This window comes from Hemicordylus capensis, chromosome 4 (genome assembly GCF_027244095.1).
Source record: "Hemicordylus capensis ecotype Gifberg chromosome 4, rHemCap1.1.pri, whole genome shotgun sequence".
NCBI classification, from domain to species: domain Eukaryota; kingdom Metazoa; phylum Chordata; class Lepidosauria; order Squamata; family Cordylidae; genus Hemicordylus; species Hemicordylus capensis.
Window position 1 is genome coordinate 207,091,808 of NC_069660.1, and position 22,203 is coordinate 207,114,010.

The 22,203-nt window shown below is 44.2% G+C and overlaps 1 protein-coding gene across 1 annotated transcript in view; it reads right to left on the reverse strand.

Annotated features, from left to right (window-relative positions):
- PXDC1 (PX domain containing 1) overlaps nucleotides 1-6,086 on the reverse strand; it is a 60,276-nt gene extending 54,190 nt beyond the window's left edge. Inside the window, exon 1 of the mRNA XM_053250691.1 lies at nucleotides 5,536-6,086. Within this exon, the coding sequence (XP_053106666.1) occupies nucleotides 5,536-5,791 (256 nt within the window). The 5' untranslated portion in view covers nucleotides 5,792-6,086. The remainder of the gene's footprint in view (nucleotides 1-5,535) is intronic.
- Between the last annotated feature and the right edge of the window lie 16,117 nt (nucleotides 6,087-22,203).

Genomic DNA, 22,203 nt, shown 5'->3' on the forward strand with positions numbered 1-22,203 from the left:
GGAAGCCATCTATCTGCCAACAGTGGGTGTGTATATCTAAGCCCTGCAGGCACTTGATTAAAGACTTTACATAGATATTGAACAAGGAAGGGGCCAAGATGCACCCCTGCTTGACACACACACACACACACACACACCCCGCTGATTGCATCTCACTCTAAGGCTTGTATTATCATACAATTTGATCAGCAACAGCAAGAGCCTCTTATCAATCGAGGTGCTACAGAGACTGGACCATAGGTGTACTTGAGAAATTGAATCAAATGCTGCCTTAAAATCTATGGATGTGGCAAATAAGGTAGATTTGGGGGATCTTGTATATTTCTCAACTAGGTGTTGTATGACCAGACAGTCGTCAATCGTAGAACGCCCTGGTCTAAAACCTGCCTGCTCATCTTCCAGGAATTGCTCCTGCTCCAACCAGTCCATGAGTTTCTGATTTAATAGCCTAGCATACATTTTGTTAATAATATTAAGTAGGCTTGTGAGTCTGTAATTAAATGGAACATTCCTATATCCCTTTTAAAAGATAAGTACCACAATTGCCAGACCCCAATCTTCTGGAATATGGGCTGAGTTGTTTATATAGAGAGCCAGCGTGGTATAGTGGTTAGAGTGCTGGACTAGGACCGGGGAGACCCGAGTTCAAATCCCCATTCAGCCATGAAACTAGCTGGGTGACTCTGGGCCAGACACTTCTCTCTCAGCCTAACCTACTTCACAGGGTTGTTGTGAAAGAGAAACTCAAGTATGCAGTACACCGCTCTGGGCTCCTTGGAGGAAGAGCGGGATATAAATGTAATAAATAATAATAATATAGGTAAATAAGGCTGCCAACACTTGTGCCCACCACTCGGGATTAGCCTTGATAATCTTAACTGGGATAAAATCTTTTCCAGGGGCTTTGCCATTCTTAAATTGATCAATAAGTTGTTTGACCTCTGCAATCAATACTGGGGGCCTATTCTGAGTACTTTCAACTGAAAGCTCTGACTCAGGAGTGGGATGATTGGCACTACCAAAAAGTGCATTAAAATGTGCCTCCCAAAGTCCCATACCATAGCTGGAATGTATCAAGTCAGGGATGTCAAATCCCAACTGGAGCAACCCAAAATAATTTGCCAGAATAAAGAAGAGTTTTTAAGTCTGGCTGCCACTGAATGTGCTATTATCAACAAGTAACTGTTTTCTATAGCAAGTCATGATTAAAGTCAGTTCAGAAAAAGGTGTCCTGGGACAGTAGCACTTCAGAAGGCAGGTGGGAGATTCCCCCAAATCAGATCCCTCCACATCTAGATAACTGCTATGTCAGGGAAAAGGATTATACGTTAGAGCAGGAATGAACAACTTCTGGCACTCCAGCCATTGTTGGACTACAACTTCCATCATTCCCAGCCACAGTGGCCAATAGTCAGGGTTGATGGGAGTTGTAGTCCAAAAACAGCTGTAAGGCCAGAGTTGCACAGTCCTGGGCAACTATCTGCTTTAGTGTGCCAATTTTCTACGTACAGAGAATGCAGAGTCATTTCTCCAAAGTAGAAATTCTCTCTGCATTGCAGAATTTTCACAGTTCCCTAAGGAGAAACTGAAGTGATCTCCAAATTCCAGCATTCCACTCAAGGAGAAATGTCACACAATTTTCTCAGGAAGTTTCTTCACATCCCCACTTTTTTCTGGATAGCTCATGATGGACATATAGCCAAACTACACACTGGAAGAGGACCACAGCTCAATGGCGAAGCACATGCTTTGCATGTAGAAGACCCCTGGTTCAATCCCTAGCAACTCCAGGGACAGATATAAATGGGTGTTGATACAGTATAATTAAACAAGGCAGGACCAGGGGCGGAGCCACCATTGGGCCAACAAGTTCAAAGAACCTGGGCCATGCCCAATCAGGGGCCGCACCTCGTGGCCCCGACACCCCCCCCCCCCGTGTCTGACGGCATACACAGGGGTGCAGGTTTAGCTCCTGAGTGGGGGCCGTGCGGCCCCTTCAGGAGTTAAAAGGCTGGTGCTGCATTTGCAGTGCAGACAGGAGCGGTTCTTTCCTGCAAGGAAGAGCCATTCCTAGCTGCGCCAGCCTTAGTTTAGCTCCTGAAGGGATCACTAAACTAAGTCAAACTCCAAATCCCGAATGGAACCTCAAGGTGCCATTCGGGAGCCAGACCACGCCCCCACGTCTGAGGTCAGATGCGGGGGCAGGATCAGTGGGGCCGCCACTGCACACAGGCCACCGGCGGTCAGGCTCCACCAGTGAGCGAGGCAGATGTTCCTGGGTCCTGAGGGTGGGGAGGCCCAGTGGCTGGGTGACAGCTCGTTCTTCACTCCTGTGCATGGTGAGTGTATGATATCATTACAAAGGAGCAAGAGAAAAGGTGTGAGGAGAATGGCTGACATACAGAGACATGTGTTCCTCAGGAACATATTTACAGGTGGCACAGAGAGCTTCCTGGGGAAGGGGAGGGCATCCAAAACTGCTGCAGTTAGTTGGGAAATTCTGTTAGGCTGCTCTCTCACTCCACCAGGGCATTCTTGCTCTGTATGTCACCTAGTGTTTTTGTTTTTCACCATGACCCTTAAAGTTCTTCTGCAGCAAAGATATGGGGAGAGTAGTGTAAGGCAGATGGCCTGGGAAGCAGGGGTCTGTCTTTTCTACTTGTCCCAGAACCCACTCCAACTGTGCTATGCTGAGAAAGACCCCTGTTTGAAACTCTGGAGAGCTGATGTCAACCAGGAGCACACTACATAGTATGATCAATGCAGCATTTGGCCCTTGTATGTTTGCTGGGGGAGTGGGGTATATTTATTTCTCCTAGGAAGGAAGTTCCTACAGAAGCTAATGGAAGCTTCCCCCCACTCCAGGAGAAATTGGAGCAGAGTGTAATGTGGTTTTCTAAAAATTTCTTCCATGCAATTTTTCCTCATTTGCATCAAATTTTCATTAAAAGGTTTTCTCAGAAATGTTTAATATACAAATTTCCCCCAAAACCTAAACAGATTGTAATTTGATTTGACACCCTATTTACAAACACACACACACACACACACACACACACTCCATAAAATGTGTACCATATTAATTTTACAAGCTGCAAAAATATCTCAAAATGTTTCAAGTAGTCAAGCACTTGAATGGAACTATTTTATTGTGGGACGATAAACAAACACACTGGTTTAAATGTTATATTGCAAACAAATTCAAAGTTCACTTGGAAATTATATAGGAACACATGTAAATCTCTTAACATGATAACTCAACAGTATAACAGATTTAAATAATCATATATTTTTTTAAAATTAAAGCACAGTGAGATATATTAACATATACGGCTTTTCAGCATGCCCAAAGATATGTTGTTCCTCATTATCCAATAATTTCAACACAAATATCTGGGGTGGAAAATTTTCCTCAGAAAAAATTGTGGTGGAATAATCTAAAAACCAAATGTAAAACTTGCCAATGTAGTTATCATATTTGAATTACAGAGTCAGGAAGTGCAAAACCCAGTATCATCTTTATATGAAGCTATCTTTATTATTTGGAGGATTTGTTCAATACAGATTATGGAGGACCAATTCTAGACAGGAACAGGATAATTTGGGGGACCAGTCTACCATCTCTACTGATTACTTGTAGCATCCTGGGCACAAGCCATCTCTGGGACCACATGAAGAGAGAGTCTTATTCCTTCCACTGAAGACTTAAGAAATTTTAAGCCTGAACGTGATTCCACTCACTGTAAGACCTGATCATTTCAGATAGGTTTTAGAAGACTGGGGTAAGGTTTTTAAAGGTAAAGTGTGATGTCGAGTCAGTGTCGACTCCTGGCGACCACAGAACCCTGTGGTTTTCTTTGGTTGAATACAGGAGGGGTTTACCATTGCCATTTCCCGCGCAATATGAGATGATGCCTTTCAGCATCTTCCTATATCGCTGCTGCCCGATATAGGTGAAGGTTTTTTGGGGGGGGGGTCTTTTTAAGGGGTTACTTATTTTAGATAGAGACATTTATTACCTCTCCTGAGCATTCAGGATAAGGACTAAGAAATCCTGCCCCAAGGCAGGATACTCTGAAAATTAGCTTCCCATTTCTGCCACAGACTCATTGGCTAGTATTGGGCAAGTTTCTCTTATCTTAATTTAGTTACCTGCCTCGTACTTCCTGCTGTAAGGACTGTTTACACAGAATAAATGCTGATAAGTGCTGATTCAGCACAAATATTTGCTTGAATCAGCACAACCAACAGGCACAAGCTACACGTGGACTGATGAAGTAGTCCAAAGGAGTAAAAATAATCAATGCAGATGGGCAGTCACTGGTTGGCAACGGGGGTGGGGGTGGAACAAACCAAACTCCTTCACTAACAATTACCTATTCCTTTTACTCCCCCCCACCGCCCCTTCTGGTTTGGCACCTTGAAAAAACTCTGGTCTAGTCTAGAAAGTCTAGAAGTGCCCAAAGAGAGAACAGAGCAGGTAGGTCTCAACAAATTTAGTTAATAAACTTTGGTTCCCCAAAGAGCAGCTGCCACAGGTACACTGTCTCTTGGTTTTAGGAATGTAATCTTGCAGTCCTATAAAACAAACACCGCACAGTCTATTCATTCAACAGTAAAACAAAAAACAAAGACCAAGCCAAAACACCAATTCACACACACCATAACGAGCAGTAATTAATCTATAAAAGGGGAAGTGACTGTCCGCTAGAATCAAGTCCTCTGACTTCTTCTTTGGTCAGACTTCTGCCCTAGAGACACTCATGGCTGGAAGTACAGAGGGCACTTTCCACAAGCTCAAAGGTGCTCTGTTCTTTATTATTGCACATATTCAAGGGCATAAACTCTAGTGTCCAAAACAGTCCCACGGCCAAGTTTTGGCGAGCCTTGGCTCCAAACAAGCCCCACTGCTGGAATGTACTTTCCACATGCTCAGAGGCACTCATTTCTTTATTGTTACAGTACTCACATGTCCCAGTTATAAATCACAAACTAGTGCATGGACTGAGCCCTGGCTCTAATTAAGCCCTGCTGCTGGAAAGGGACTTTGCCCACGCGTAGAAAGCTTTCTTTCCTTGTTAGTTATCTTTCTATATTACAAGGGATCGCACTGACAAGGGGGGCTCCGGCGTGGGGGCAAGCATCCGAGCCAAGTACTTTGCCCCCACCCCACCCCGTCCCCCGCAGTTCAGAGAAATAACATGTGGGACACTGCGCGCCCACCCAGAAATGCACTTCGCCCCTTCTGTGCCCTCCCTCACCCCCCCCACCACGCCCAGTGCCGTCATTGCGCCCTGAATATTAGAAGCCAGCTTCTAATTAAGCCCGAGTAGCAGGATTCAAAGGGAAACGGGGTGAAAAGGTTTCCACCCCACGCCCCGATCCTGGACCCATTTCCGTCGAAGGAAGCGCCACGGATTTCCAGGGAACTTCCTTCTGCGTGAGTTAGTGGCGACACTCGCCAAGGAATGCGAGCGAGTGGCGGAATGAGAAAGAGGACGGGGCGGGGGAGGGAGAGAGAGACGCCCGACAAACCTTGGAGCAAGGGGGACTGTGACAGCTCGGGGCGATCCTCCGGGAAGGAGTCGAGGAGGCGCTTGAAGAGGCGGCCCAGGTCCGAGTAACTGCGGTGCAAGTAGAGGACGTTTCTGTCCGACCACTCGGTGCGGATCTCGAAGAACTCCTCCTCGTCCCCGCGCCGGTTGATAATGAGCCTCCGGATGCCGTTCACCCAGCAGCCCCGCACGAACATGTTCACCAGCGAAGTGCCCTCAAACACGGCCGAAGCCATCCCGCCGCTGCCCGCCGCGCATACCACGGCTGGCGCCAGGGGACGGGAGGGGGCAACCTCCTCTGTCCGCCAGCTGCGCCACTTACTCGTGGGGGAGAAGCGGAGAGGGACCCACCATCTGCCCCCCAGGCAAAGCGGTCGAGCACAACGCGCTCCCTCAGCTCTAAGCGAGGCGGCCAAGCGCCTCCCGCGCGTTCTGTCTCTGCCCAGGCAGAAGAAGGGAAGTCCCAGCTCCCCGCGGCTTCTCCTCCTCTTCTGCTGCCGCCGCCGCCGCCGCCTTTACAGTTGCGTTACTTTGCAGCAGCCGCCGCTGCGTGTCACAAGCATGGGATGGGATAGGGGAGCCGTCGAGCGAATTGACAATAGCTCGGCCCCTTTTCTCTTTTGCACTTTAAGGTTTGGGGGTGGGTGGTTTTTTTTTTATTATTATTTATTTATAAACAACTGATTTCCAAGATCAGGCCGAAGAAGTGGGTTGTGGTTGTGTTCTTTTTTTAAAAAAAAGGTTTCTCTTCTTACTTTTGCAATCTGATCTTCCTGCTGTTTTGCAAGCAAGACAAAGCTCTTGCTGCAATATCCCTATTGCAAAAAAGACACACAACAAACCCAAAAGCGGGGTGGGGGTGGGGTGAGCCCCCACGCTTGACTTTGGGGTTTGTTTCCGAATCCTGAATTCAACACGTGGAAGAAAATCAAGAAGGCGGGAGGTGGGGATACACTTCTTCCCGCTGCCCCATTCCGTTTCCTCTAAGGGCTAGGATGGAATAAAAGGTAAATATCGATCAGATCAGATGAAATTAAAGATTCTTATTTTTAAAAGCGTGAGCAGAATAAAGGGAGCAGTTGTCGGAGGAATGGATCACAAAGGTTAATAATGAGAACTGCCTGGAGAAAAAGTGCATGGATGGACTGATAAACAATCGAAATGAGAGAAAGGGAGAACAAGTTCTTCTTTGCTTTCCCCCTGCATTCCGGATTCTATAGCTCTGGGAATTGGGATATAGTGAGGCTTGTTTTCCGGCTGCTTTCCTTGGAAGCGAATCCAAGCTGACTTTCTGGACAAAAGGGGCGGAGCGGTTCAACGATTCCTTCCTTTCCCACTCAGGACAGAGAGATTTTGTCTACCTCTGGAGCAAGCGGCGAGTTTCTAACCCTCGCACCTTCTCCTGCCTCGAGGGCTGTCAGAGACCTCGCCGTTATCCTTGCTCGCCCCGTCGCCCCGCTCCAGGCTGATCGCAGCAACAACAGCAACAAAAAAAGACAGTCAAACCCAAACTCTCGCTTCTCGCTCCAACAGCTGGAAAGGGCGGGGCTGATCTCCTCGGAAAGAGTCCTAATCGATCCCAGCAGCCTACAAAATCGGACCAAAAAGGAGCGGAGGGAGAGAGAGAGATAACCCCTCCCCTTTGAAGTAGCTGGAGCTGCTTTAACTCCTCACTTAAGTTTTTGTTTTGTTTTGTTTTGAATGGTAGAGGAAAGATCCTTTTGGGAGAGAAGAAAAATGGAAGATATGGGCTATTGGATTTGACGGGGAAGGGAAAGTTGGGTAAAATGACAGGAATCTTCAAATGCTCTAAAGCACTCCCGCTTTTAAGCACCTCCCCATGACAGTGCTTCCATAAAAACAAAGCGCCCATCCCATATGCTGGTTCATGACCGTAATAAAGATTGATTGAAGCATCTATCCCCCATCCAGAGGAGCTCTCCAACGTGGCCAGGGAAGGAAAAACGACCATTTTCACATTTATATCCCACTCTTCCTCCAAGGAGCCCAGAGCGGTGGACATGATAATGTTTATCCTCATAACAACCCTGTGAAGTAGGTTGGGCTGAGAGATAAGTGACTTGCCGAAAGTCATCCAGTGAGTTTAGTGGATGACCATGGATTTGCATTTGAGTTTCCCAGTCACAGCCCAATGCTCTAACCACTACACCACACTGACTCTCATGACCTCAAAGCATGTTCACAGACTGATTTCCATCAGTTTCCACCCATTTAGACTTAAACATCCTGAATGCCTTTTAAACAACTGTGCTGCTCAGGACAAGAAAGGGGTTTAAGCAGGGGAGGAAAAGGAAGGAGCACACACCTCCAGTCCAAATCCATTTGTTCATAGGGGCATGACAAGAGAGGCAGCCTTACCATGAGGCAAGATGTCATTTATTGGGGTGTGTGGTTGTTTGGAATTGCCATGAATGGCAACATAGTGGGAGATGAATTGAAGTTCTGTGCAAACCCTCTTGAAAGGAATAGAAACTGCATACACGCATGGCCAGCTGAAGGAGAGCTTCACAGGAGATCAATGTGCATGATCCTTGTCCTCGGGGCGGTCCTTCCATAAGGCAAGGTGTCTTGGTCATTTCAAGGAGCAGTTGTTTGTGCACTAGCAGAGCAGCAAAATGTTCCCGGCTGCCACTTGAAAAAAGGGAAGGGGGCAGCATTTTGTGTCCTGCCTCAGGCGTAAAGCTGCTGCTATTATTATTATTATTGATTCGATTTCTATACCCTTCAAAAAATGGCTCAGGGCAGTTTACACAGAGAAATAACAAACAAATAAGATGGCTCCCTGTCCCCAAAGGGCTCACAATCTAAAAAGAAACATAAGATACACACCAGCAACAATCACTGGAGATATTGTGCTGTGGGTGGATAGGGCCAGTTACTCTCCCCCTGCTAAATAAAGAGAATCACCACGTTAAAAGGTGCCTCTTTGCCAAGTTAGCAGGGGTTGTTATCTTGGGCCGTGGTTCTCCTGGAGCATAACAAAGTATGATCTGGCCTGTAACTGAACACATGCAAACAGTACAGGTGTGCTGTCCTTGGAGAAGCATATGTTGTTTGTTCATGAGAGTGCAGCCTTGGGTTGAAATCTGGATGATTTCACAGGCAGGCCGAGAGATGATGATGAGTTTCCTCCTCGGCTCCTTGCCTCCTACTGACCCACCACAGCCATGATTAATCGAGGAAGTGAAAGCTTTCCCCCACCCCCACGGCAGGCAAAGGGGCCTGGAGGAGCTGCCTCATCAAATGCAGCTGTCTGGGCTCCCGGGCCAGCTTGTACATAGCTCCAGATAGGGGCAAAGAAAGATGGCTTGTGTTGTGGAAAAACTGATGTGAGGGAGGCAATGGCTGCAAAGAGAGCCTGGAGTCACCCTCTCAAGGGAAGACTGCAGAGTGGCTGAGAGCATGCTGACCTGAGGCCTTCCCCCAGCTACCATAGCAACGAAGCCTGAACTGATACAGTGCAGAGAGGGGGAAATGCTTGCTTTTGACAGTAGTTCTGATGTTCTGATGTGTAGCACCCTTCCAATATTGCATTCTTATGTCTAATTAAAGTTAAACTCCCTTGGTTTATTAAGATATCACTTCACTTAGCACATCCTTACAGAAGCTGGTTTGACATGTTTAACCAGCAAACTGAAACTGATTTAACATGGCATCCCATGATGTAAGGATCTCTAAGAAATCCTGTCAGACTGCACATCCAACTACAAATCCCAAGATTCATTGAGGGAAGGATGGAGTTTAGGACAGTATACTAGTGGCTTATGTGTGTTTCTCACCTTGGTACAATGATGATAACTTTGGGGTGGAGAACCAATGTAGATCTATTACATCAGAGGCACAAGACTATATCTTGTAATTCTGGAACCAATTTAGAATATTTGCTTGTTGGTGGGTTCATCCATTACATAGTCCTGACAGATACTGCTTGTATCTGTCAGATACAATTGTCCTGACAGATACTGCTCCAGCTGAGCCCCATGGTGGACCCATCCATTAGGTAAGCATCAGGGAGGTGTTCAGATTCAGATCAGTAAGAACTGAGGGGTCACAGTCATTCACCTCTCTCAGTCTTAAGGTTTTCTAGTCTAATGTATCCTGAAATAGGAAGGAAATGCCCAACAATGGCCTAGTTCCAGTCCCCAGATAGCCTTGTGGAGTAGTCAGCTACTTCCAGCCTGTCTCACCAGCCAAATTCTTTCAGAAAAGGGACTTAATTCAATATTTTTACCCTGCCTTTCCCTGTTAAAACATGCATAAAGTGATTTACATTGCACTTCCACAGTTGGTCTTATCTAGAGGAAGGGAGGGTGGATGCATGTCTGCATGCATTTCCCCCTAACAAGCGGCACTATGAAGTTACCAGGTCTTCATTTCAGGGCCTGTCCACTTTGCTGGCTCCTGATGATTCTCTCAGGTCTAGACTTCTGATCATGCTGGCATCACATTTTCTTGGATCCAGCCATCCCTATAGCATCAGGACATGCTCACCACACAGGGGAGTATCAGTATTTTTGCTCCTCTGCATTCTGGCCACTTGTTGGCTCTTTCCAAGTGAACCCTACAGGCAGCTCTGTAGCACTTTCAAAATACTTCATATTGTGCTGCAGCAGTCCTGGAGATTCTCCTCCACAATGCTGTTGCCAGCTGAGAGCTCCAGAGATTCTCATGTAATTCACTCAACAACCTTTTGAGCTTATTTTCCATCCTTGATCGTTAATTCTCAGAATTCCAGAAAACTCACCACCCACTTAGCAGAAAATATCTTATTGCAGTTGCTTTCTAGAGCAACATGAAATCAATGTGTTATTCAGTTGCAACTATTGTTATTTGCTCATGGATATCAGCCCAAGAAAGGAAGGACACCAGAAGTACAAGCATAGTTCAGTACTAGAACTGAAAAGCAAAGAAAGACGTAAACATTTCACTAGCAAACGGTAGAACTAAAATGGACAGGATTTTGTTTTGCTTTCAAAATCTGAATATACAGTTGCATCTCTATTACTTAGAACTGAATTTGTGTCAAAACAATCCAAGACATTTGCTGCCTGTTTTTAGCTCTGTTTTCCAAATTCTTTGTATTAACATTTATTAAATTATAATTAATTAGAACAAACATAGCATCCTAATATAAATATATTAATACAATTACATAAAACAGCACAACCAATGGCAAACCACTGAACCATTAGAAGAAAGACAAAAAATGCAAATTAGTTTGCATGCTACTTGCAAAAGGAAATTAATGGCAACCACAACTCTAGTAGAATCTCACTACCGTTTAACCCCTCTTTAAAACGTATTAAAGCAGTTAATTCATCGACTTGGCTGCTCCCAGTGCTTTCCTCAGCTACTTTCTGATTGATGTAGTTTGGGAAGATTTCCAGTTTTTAGCAATCATCTCTTTGGCAACCACCAATCAACAGGTTTTCTATTAGAGATGTATCACTGCTGTTCAGAAGGCAAAACTCGACAGGTACTTTAGGGTTCCCAACCTCATGTTTTACTTACAACATTAATGCAGGAATGAGGGGGCACTTGTAGGGGGAAATCAACTGGTCAAAGGGATGCTTAACCTTCTCCCCATCTACCAATTATCCCCTGAAAATAATCCTCAGGCAATTTTTAGTTATTAATTTCCTAACTGAACTCTGAAACTCAATGCTAGTTTGGCTGCAGGAAGGGGGAATGGTCTCAGGAAGGGGAGCACATGCAGGGAAAAGTTTGTCTGTGCAGCATAAGTTACGTACCTGACCACAGACTGTCCTCTGCAGGAGCTCTGCCCCCTCTCCTGCCACAGTCCCATTCTATCAACAGACATGCTTTTGCCGGTGTAACATCTCGGGATGTGTGAGCTGGCCATCAGACCAGCTTGGTTCAAATCTGGATTGGATTTGAACTGGCCGGGCTCAGACTTGGCCACACTGGGTCCAGTCCAGTCCGGCCATTGAACCACCTGAGCCAGCTTGTGCAGGGGCATAGCAAGGTTGGAGGGGGCCCAGAGACAAGATTTTAAAATGGGCCCCTCACTGATATACACACACAAACACACTTCACAATATATCGTGCACTCACACTCACATCCCCATTATGAATACGGTGAATATCTAGTTCACATTGAATCTAGTTTTTTTACTCTCTGCTCCTGCCGATCTCCAAGAGACTCATAGGGGGTACAACATGGGCGGGTGGGGAGTCATGTGATGTGCCTCTGGGGGGGCCCTCGAGGCAGTGGGGCCCCAAGACGACTGCCTCCCCTTGCCTAATGGTAGTTACGCCCCTGGGCTTGTGGGCTGGCTTGCAGGGTATACTTGTAAAATCCAGCAAGGATACTTGTAAAATCCAGCAAGGATTCCCCTTTACAAGTAAAGGGCATTCCCAGTAAAGGGTGGGAGGGCATGGAGAAATGCTTCCTTTTACCTTTGAAATGCAGGCACTGGAGGCAGCAGGGGTGGCAGAAGTGGTCAGGGGCAGTGGCGGCAGAGACATTGGAGATGGCAGTGGGTGTACTCCTACATCTGCACTGGCCTCCCAAATGACAGGCTGGGCCGGCTGCAGCCTGGTTACATGTGGAAGCCCTTTTTTCTCTGCATGTGCACAAAGGCCATTTGCATCACCACACGAATCACAAAGTGAGCCAACTTGCACATCCATAATTTCTAGCACAATTTGATGACATCTAATAACATCTCCCTAGGTTCAGTTTTACTATCACATTTTCCACAGAGCACTTTAGTCCAATATTTACTCATAGCTAATGTCAGGACCAGAGCCACCTTAAGCGGCGCAGCGGGAAAATGCTTGTCTAACAAGCAGAAGGTTGCCGGTTCAAATCCCCTCTGGTACTATATCAGGCAGCAGCGATACAGGAAGATGCTGAAAGGCATAATCTCACACTGAGCGGGAGGAGACAATGGTAAACTCCTCCTGTATTCAACCAAAGAAAACCACAGGGCTCTGCGGACGCCAAGAGTCAAAATAGACTTGTCAGCACACTTTACCTTTACCTTTAATGTCAGGACCCAGCCACACCGAGACCCCTCTGCTGTTAATGAATAGGAGCTGACCCTTGCAGAAGCCTCTAGCTCTGACCATGATCCTACAATGATCTCAGTCTTGGAGGAACAGACATTGGTAGCTGAACAGGATGAGCCTGAGATATCAGGGAATCCAGTACCCCCAATCTGGGACCCACCTCAGAACTTCTTCAATTGCTCTTAGGACCCCAAGAGCAATGGTGGCACTGCAGCAGGGCCAACATCCAGAACGAGCAGAGAGGTGCCCACTTGGTTATTCGAGGTGTAGTGATCAGCCACTCCTCCCTCTAAAGAGTTAACAGGGAGTGAACCCTTGTCTTGACTGACACACTGGTAAACTCCAGTACAGCCAATCAGTACACCAGATGGGATCAGTACACCTAGAGAGTGGTCGCGGGGAATTCTAGGAACAAGAAGTGCAGTCTTTGTTGCAGAGAAGCACGTGAAGAAAGGTTTTGTGGGAGCAATGGAGTTTGCTCCCTCATGGTTAAAGCCAGCATGGAGATTTCTATCATGGAATAACTTTGCAGATCCTTAATGAAAGGATAGCAGGAAGCTTGATTCTCCTCAGGAATTGAATGAGTTCAAGAGAAGGGAATTCAGCATAGGGAACAGTTTGTTAGATTGCGTGTTAGAAACATATATTTCTTTATGTGTGTGTTTTGCATATTCCTGATACTGTTTTATTATAGTTACCTGCAACGTAATTGAAATAAGAAACACTAGCCTACACCCATCCTACCTAGGGCATTGCAAAAGACTCCATAAACATTTAAACGTGCCTAAGACAAACTATTTCTGTAATCTACTAAGTATTCTTAACTGTTTCTAAGAAAGATACAAAGCCTCAGACGGAAGCACTTCTAAGAATATAACATAAGAACACTACTGCTGGATCAGGCATAAGGCCCATCTAGTCCAGCATCCTGTTTCACACAGTAGCCCTCCAGATGCATCTGGGGGGCCCACAGGCAAGAGGTATGTACATGCCCTCTCTCCTGTGGTTGCTCCCCTGCAACTGGTATTGAGGGGCATTGTGCCTCTAAGGCTGGAGATGACCCACAGCCACCAGACTAGTAGCCACTGATAGACCTGTGCACCATGAATCTGTCTAAGCCCCTCTTAAAGCCATCCAAGCTGGTGGCCATCACCACATCCCATGGCAAAGGATTCCATAGATTAATTATGAGCTGTGTAAAAAAGTACTTCCTCTTGTTACTCCTAAATTTTCCAAACTTCAGTTTCTTGGGGTTCACAGCAGTTTCAGTCTGCAGTACTTGAATAAGACTGGTTTTTAAAAGTCTTTTCTTTTATATGCCTCTCTGAGTTGGTTCATAACTCAGGAAAAGCGGGACCGAAGGGAGACGTCTCTGGTGCAATCACAAACTGTCAGAAGCTATCAATTTTCTCACCACATGTAGGCCTGCACATGGAAGGTTTTTGTACTTATCTGATAGCAAAATAAAGAGAGTTTTCCCTGGGATTCCACCCCAAGCCCAGGGAGGTTCAAGCTCTGTCGATAAAACGGGTCGTGGCGGCAGCCTTTTGAACCTACCGATAATACAGGATAGTTTTAGGAGAAGCCTAGCCAAGCAGCTCAGCAGGGATGATTTGACATTTCTTTCCCTCCCATGAGCTTCCTCTGAGACAAAGGCTTTAATCTGCTACATGAAGCTTCCCTTCTGATGGGCCTACCCAGGAAGAGGAGGAAACAAGTGTAGGAGGGGAAGGAACTTTCTGGTTTTTTTAATCAATGCTTCACTTGCAGCCAGACCCAACTGCTCAACCTTGGAAGCTCTCTGGAAAGCCTGTTCATTTAGGCTGCTGTTTCTGCTGGCCTCTGGTTCCTGACCCTGCCTTACTCCATTTCATTGCTCCAGTAGCCCTATGCATGGCCGTGCTTGCTTCTTGCCTAGCTTCAGCTATCACCTGTTGCATTCTTCTACCCAGTATCTTTTATGTTTTCTTGTTTAGAAGTTTGTCCCAGTGGGGATCCTGCAGAGAGTATTGCGGGGGAGGGGTTGAGTCAGAAAAGAAAAGGGAGGAAAATGAAAAAATGGAGTTGTTTCTGAATAAACTCTTAGTTAAATCTACAGTTTATAAGATTACTTTGTATTTGTGAGGAAATTATCTATAAAACATCACCTTGGTAACTTTGCTTTGCACTTCATACAGCCCTACTTGCCTGGGCAATGGGCACTGACAGCTAAGCAGAGCCCCAACAAATATAGGAGAGGAATCTACATTCAGATTTGAATATTTGTTTCTTTTTAAGGCTGATGTGAGACATTTTTCAAATTTCAATTTTTGAGAATAATTCAGTGCTCTTTCAAATGCAAAGCCAAGATTGTCTTGAATTAATTTCCATCGTGCTCCTGAACCACTGGAGGGATGAGGAAAAAATCCTAATTCAGATCCCATTTGCTCCCCAGTGGTAGCCAGTCCTACACATTATAAACATTGTGGATTGTAGGGAACCAGTACATTTGGGATCCTTTAATTCTATGCAGTGATACCATAATGTAACTTTTTATCCTCTCCTCAAGAATACACCACCACCTTCTTCTTCTTCTTCTTCTTCTTCTTCTTCTTCTTCTTCTTCTTCTTCTTCTTATTATTATTATTATTATTATTATTATACACAGTCAGACAGGTGTTATTGACTGGTTTGTTTTATCCAGACATCGAGTCCTTCCCAAGGACCTGGGATGCCAGAATTTTATTGTCAATGTTGTTGCTGTTGTTAAAGATATCCTCGCAGAATATAGGCTCTTCCCAGTAAGGTTGCTTTTTGTAATTGGCTGATGGTGATTTCTGTGGCCCCTATGGTATTGAGGTGCTCTTCAAGGTCTTTTGGAACTGCACCCAGGGCTCCAATTACCACTGGGATTATTTTGGTCTTTTTCTGCCACAGCCTTTCAATTTCAATTTGTAGATCTTTGTATTTGGTGATTTTTTTATTTTTTTCTTCTTCTATTCTGCTATCCCCTGGTATTGCTATGTCGATTATTTTGACTTGTTTTTCTTTCTTGACTACAGTTATATCTGGTGTGTTGTGTGGCAGATGTTTGTCTGTTTGTAGTCGGAAGTCCCATAATATTTTTACATCTTCATTTTCTATTATTATTATTATTATTATTATTATTATTATTATTATTAATACCCTCTGACTCCAAAGGCTCTAGGCGGTTTACAAAAACAAATACAATAAAAACAGAATGGAACCAATTAATAAATAATTACAATTTAAAACATTCAAAGATTACCACAATTAAAAAATTTAAACAGCAATTAAAAATTTAAAATATTCAGAGATTATTAAAGGCATGGCTGAAAAAGAGTGTCTTAAGGGCTATTTTAAAGGCTGGTAAAGATGTTAAGCCACGAATATCTATAGGGAGCTTGTGTTCAAGTATACATATCAAGTATACTCCCCAAACCTGATTATGCCTAAAGAGTAGTAGTAGTAGTAGTAGTAGTAGTAAAGAGCACATACGTTAAAATAACACTTTCATATTGGATTTCTTGCCCTTTTGCTTAAAAAACAAACAAACCCAGGAACTACAATTCTTGCAAGTGATCATATTGCTGGCAGACTGTATTCCATTGATGTTAAATTTGCATGTGTAAAGACCCTTTGCACAACTAGATAGCATTAAAATTATGTTGCCTTTGGCCATGAAGTACATGGCCGGCATCCAGTACAGGACCCACATTAGAACAAGCACTATTGTGCTAGTGCAGGAAGGTGCATTAGTTGCGCTAAAAACTATTATCGCATAAGAGCACTCTTGCAGTATAGAGTTCTTCCACAAACATTCCCATTGAGATAAATGAGATGTGCCACTGTCATGACTCCCACCAGAGCCAGAGGAGGAGTGGTGAGTTCACTGGGGTTGAATCCTTGTTTGTAAGGGATTCACAGTAGGCTGCCATCATCCATTTTATTTTGATGTGGGGAAACCCACTCCCCATATAAGGTTCCTGGGGAGGTAACATGGCAAAACCCTTCCCCAAGGGACTGAGCATTCCTAGGCCTCCAAAGGCATGTGACTAAGGCAGTCCCAAAATGAAGAATAGCACACTGCAGCAACATGGATTTATTGTCAGATTAACAGAAAAAGATTTGCAATAAGAACAATTGTCTTTTCATAAAACCGATTGAGAGAGAGTTTTCATTCATCTGGCAACGCAGATTCCAAGTAATCCACCCAGTCCCTGGCTTGGCTGCTTTGATTTGAATGTCCGGGGCTTTTCTCCTTTTTTTGAGAGGCCCACCCTCCCAGCAGTTGCTCTAAGTTCACCCTCAAAGCCTTCCCTTCACTACAGCTTCATTTGCACAACTGTTGCCCAGCCGTGAGCATGCTTGCAGTAGCACAATACTAGTCTGGAGCATAAGCTCAAGACTTTGCAGCTACTAGCCAGCACCAACAGTTGTGCTTTCATGTGAAGTCCTTCTGCAAGCCCTCCATTGCTCTGGATATCAGCCAGTGTGCATTACATTGCTGCTTGACTTTTTATAAAGGATTGTAAAATTATAAGGGGGGAAATGAGTTCTATTTCTTGGTAAGCTGCAAAAAAAACCCTTCACAGTCACTCGCCTCAGTAGTTTTCAGACTGACAGATGAATTTCTGAAGATTAACTAATGTGAAGCAGATGAGTCAGAAAAAAAATGATGACGCTTTTCTCTGCATAACTTCCACACACTTCGGTTTTTTACTAGTTCAGCTCTCCCGAATTCATTATTGAAGTGCAGTACAATGTTTCCAAAGTGAACAAAGAGCTGCTGGACTATATTTCTAACACCTTCCTATAGCACCTCAGATCCCAAAGACATGTTGCCAGCCTACCTTGCACTGTTTGTGCGAGCAATTTAGTGGGAGCTGTGGACTCATATGAGATCACAGCGCCTATGTTATGCTGTTTACACCAGAAGACCACTTTCATAAGCAGATTTATTTTGCTCAAGTTGGCCCCCAAGATTTTGTCTGAACTATTGGTGCTACAAAGCACATAGTATTTAAAAACCATATCCAGGGATAAGAAACTAAGGTTGCTATTGTCCAGTCCTATCCCACCACAGAGAGCCCATGAGGTTTGGCAGCAAGGCAGGGTTGGTCAGGATAGCACCATGGACAGGTCCGCGGGACACATTATTTCAACAATAGCCAGAGGTAGACAGAACTTAGTTTTAAATCCAGCTGAGCTCAGTCTACTTCTGGTGGGTTCCACCTTCCTGCCTGGATAGCAGCAGCTAAAGGGGCAGCCCTTTACCCTGAAGACTGGCACTCCTCCTCTTGAGAGGATCCTGCCTCACCTGTTGCCGGTACTGATTTGCAGCTATCAGGGAGGGTGATGGTGGGGGAGAAGCCGGCTCTTCCAGGAGCTTGGATTCCAAGGGTGTTGCTTCGGGGAGTTCCTACTCCACAGGTGCTGCTTCGAGGCACTTCATCTCTGGTGCTCTCTCAGGCTCTGGCCTGATATCAAGGAACTAGGGCTGGGTCTGGTGCTGATTCTACCTCTTCAGGATCAGATTTGCAGCTGCTAGTCAGGACTGGGGCTCTGCCAGTTTGGATACAAACATGCATGCTTGGTTACAAGCCCCACTGAAGATTTACTTCCAAAAATTTGCAAAAATCATGCTAGATCCTGCCCATGCTTTCCTGGAAATAAGTCTCACTGTTTAGGAAAAAAATGTATGCCACATGTACATAATTACAGATGACAATATATCTGTGCTTATTTCTACTAGGGCATAAGGATCCAAAGGCAATTTCAAAGCCAGTTCCTACCCTATGGATCCCAATTCTGGTTAGCTAAGGAGATTCCAGCTCAATTCAGTTAGAATGACAAACCATGGTAACAGAAGCCAATATCCCTTGAGGCTATTCACACGAGTGAGCAAAACCAGGCTAAGGGAGCCCAGCCCAGTTTTGCTTGCTCATGTGAACCACTGGGATCACACCCGCTCCTGGTGGCTATATGGCAGTAAACCTGCCTGTGAAGCTTCCTGCTTAAATGATGTTAAGGGAGTGAGTGCTCCCTTGACCTCAGTTATTTGTATCATGTGTCTGCCGTGGCTGCTTGCAGCTATGGTGGGCACTGGGCACACTCGGGCAGGAGGGGGGATCCCAGCAATGCACTGCTCACTTGCACGGTGCATTATTTGTGCTCCGTGGGGTGAAGAGCCACATGGCGGCACTTCCCTGCACCCAACCCCCGGAGCGGCTGGCCGAGGCGTAGGAGAGCCGCCGCTTGTCTGGGCAGGCAATCTGCCCACCCAACAAAGAGTAAGTGATCGTCTGCCGGGAGGGTCGGGCAAACCTGCTCTCCCTGCAGACCTCAAAGGAGCTCTTCTCACAGATAGTGAGAAGAGCTCCCTTATGTCCAAACAGTGAAACCATGGTTTGTGGTCTGCAGCAAACCAAAATCAGAAATCATGGTTTGAAGGAGATTTGCAAACCATGGTTAGTGCCATGCTTTGTGAAGATATCGACACAGAGAAGCTGAAGTGTGTGGTACAGGCCCACACACTTCCCCTTGGCTTGGAACAAAAGGTTTATCATATAATTGACACACTAGACTTCTCTCCTGTATGAGTTATTAGCTGTTGGGAATATTCAATGTATTTCAAGAAATAAGGATTGATGTGAACTTTTGTGGCATAAGAACAACTGAACATGGTTCTTTTTGTTCAAAGAAAGCTTTTGTAATCTCCTCTCTTGTTCTGATACATGGTGGTCTCTCCCAGGCTCTTCAAGGGGGAAATGAAAACAAAAAGAAGAAAGCTTTATTTTCAACAAGTTGCTGTGGTAACCCAAAAGGAACACAATTCCTAATGCAAGTCAATGCAGTCATGGATCTCAGCTAATCTTAATACGTCAGTCCTGCTTCTCAATAGGCAGACAGCAGTGTTTTAAACACCTCACAAGAGGTAAGTAGAACCAATTTGAAAAAAAGAAATATTTTAATAAACAAGTCCAATTTGGCCAAAAACTAAAATGTGAAATGGTACACCAACCTCAGACGTTTGCACTGATATATCTGCCTCTGATGATGATTTAACGCTGTTCAGTATGGTCAGTATGTGACCAAAAAGCAGCATATAAATTCTAATATAAATCAATAATTGAAGCAGGAGGTATATTTTATCTTTTTGCATTGGCATGATTCTCAATATAGCCTAGTCTAGCCTAGCCTAGCCTAGCCTAAGCACTTGTATAGCAAGTCTTAGGACCAGACAAGAACATATATGAACATTTTACAGTGCTGATTCCCCAGAAAATTTATGGATTAAAATGGATTAAAATGTCAAGTAGTTCAAACACATTATTTTTATAATAAACACCCCATATGGTTTTAATGTGTTAGGAAATATTGAACATATCCTTTGATTAGGCATGGAAAGGGCAGGTTGAGTTTCTGAGATATTTGCAAATCAAGCTCCATAAGTAAAGGCTACTTTTAAAAAGCTGAATATTCAGAGAGGTAACCTGATACATCTGCAAAGCATCTAGGCCTCCAGAATACCCTGTAACTATGGGCCTGGTAGCATCACGTCATTTGGAAAACCACACGGGAGATGAGATGATGTAATTACTTTCTATGCCAGTGCCGCCAGTGCCTCCAGTTCCTAGGCAGAGTCAGCACTTAGGAAAGTAGCCTCTTCATCCAGCCCATCCCACATCATTCCGTGACTAAGCTGAATGGAATGGGACCCAATCATATGGAAGCCACATTCATCTCACAAAAATAACAAGATAACCAACCTCAAGAACAGTTTTCAGGCAATCAGTTTATAGTTAGCAAACGTGCAATTGTTTATTCTCTTTGAAGAATCCAAATGTCTTAACTCAAAAGTAGTGCTTCAGTTGCAGGCATATCATGGTTTTTCAGCAAGGACATTACAATATTTTGTCACTGGGACAAAATATTATTATACTATTTACACACAGTCTACCAGATGTTATTGGCTGGATTTGGTACTTTAATTATCAGGCCCTTTCCAAGGTTCTAGGATAACCAAAGAAAAATTAGAGATAGCGTCGTAGTATTCATGCTGTCCAGAGTAGTGTGGCCTTCTATAGTTGATGTGTTGTAATTTTATTGATGCCCAACGTGTCAAGATGATGTTCAGGTTCTTTTGGTGCTGCACCAACAACTATTGGCACCACTATTGTTTTCTTTTTCCAGAGCTGCTCAATTTCAGTCTGAAGGTCCTTGTATTTAGTTACTTTCTCAATTGTTTTTCATTGACTCATCTATCCCCTGGAATTGTAATATCAATGATCAGAATTCAGAACCCGATTCTTTTCGATGACTGTCAGATCTGGAGTATTGTGCGTCAAATGCCTATCAGTTTGTATTCAAAAATTCCAAATGATTTTTGCCTCCTCATTTTCTGTGACCTTCTCATTCGGATGATTCCACCAGATCTTGCTTGCTGGCAATTTGTAATTCTTGCAAAAGTTCCAGTGGATCATTGTAGCAACTTTATTGTGTCTTTCCTTATAATCAGTCTGCACAATTTTCTTACAACAACTTACAAGGTGCTCAACCGTCTCATCCGCTTCCTTCCATAATCGACACTTATTGTCTTTCTGGGTCTTATCAATTTTTGCTATTATATTATATTATATTATATTATATTATATTATATTATATTATATTATATTATATTATAATTAATATTTCTTCTTTACACAGTCAGACACGTGTTATTGACTGGTTTGTTTTATCCAGATATCGAGTCCTTCCCAAAGACCTGAGATGGCTGAATTTTATTATCAATATTGTTGTTGTTATTATAATAGATATTGTCATAGAATATAGGCTGTTCCCAGTAAAGTTGCTTTTTGTAATTGGCCGATGGTGATTTCTGTGGCCTCTATGGTGTTGAGGTACTCTTCAAGGTGTTTTGGAATTGCACCTAGGGCACCAATTATTATTGTTGTTGTTGTTGTTTACACAGTCAGACAGGTGTTATTGACTGGTTTGTTTTATCTAGACATGTAATTGGTTGATGGTGATTTCTGTGGCCCCTATGGTGTTGAGGTGTTCTTCAAGGTCTTTTGGAATTGCACCTAGGGCGCCGATTACCACTGGGATTATTTTGGTCTTCTTCTGCCACAGCCTTTCAATTTCAATTTGTAGATCTTTGTATTTTGTGATTTTTTTCTGTTTCTTTTTCTTCTATTCTGCTATCCCCTGGTATTGCCATGTCGATTATTTTAACTTGTTCTTCTTTCTTCTCGACTACAGTTATATCTGGTGTATTGTGTGGCAGATGTTTGTCTGTTTGTAGTCGGAAGTCCCATAATATTTTTGCATCTTCATTTTCTACAACTTTTTCAATTTTATGGTCCCACCAATTTTTGGCTACAGGTAGCTTGAATTTTTGCAGATGTTTCAGTGTATCATCCCTGCTACCTTGTCATGCCTTTGTTTGTAGTCAGTCTGTGTGATCTTTTTACAACAGCTGATTAGGTGGTCCACTTATTTATTAATATTATTTGTTAGCCGCCCCATAACAAATTTTTCTCTGGTGGCTCACAACAGAGGATTAAAACATACAATAAAAACACATAAG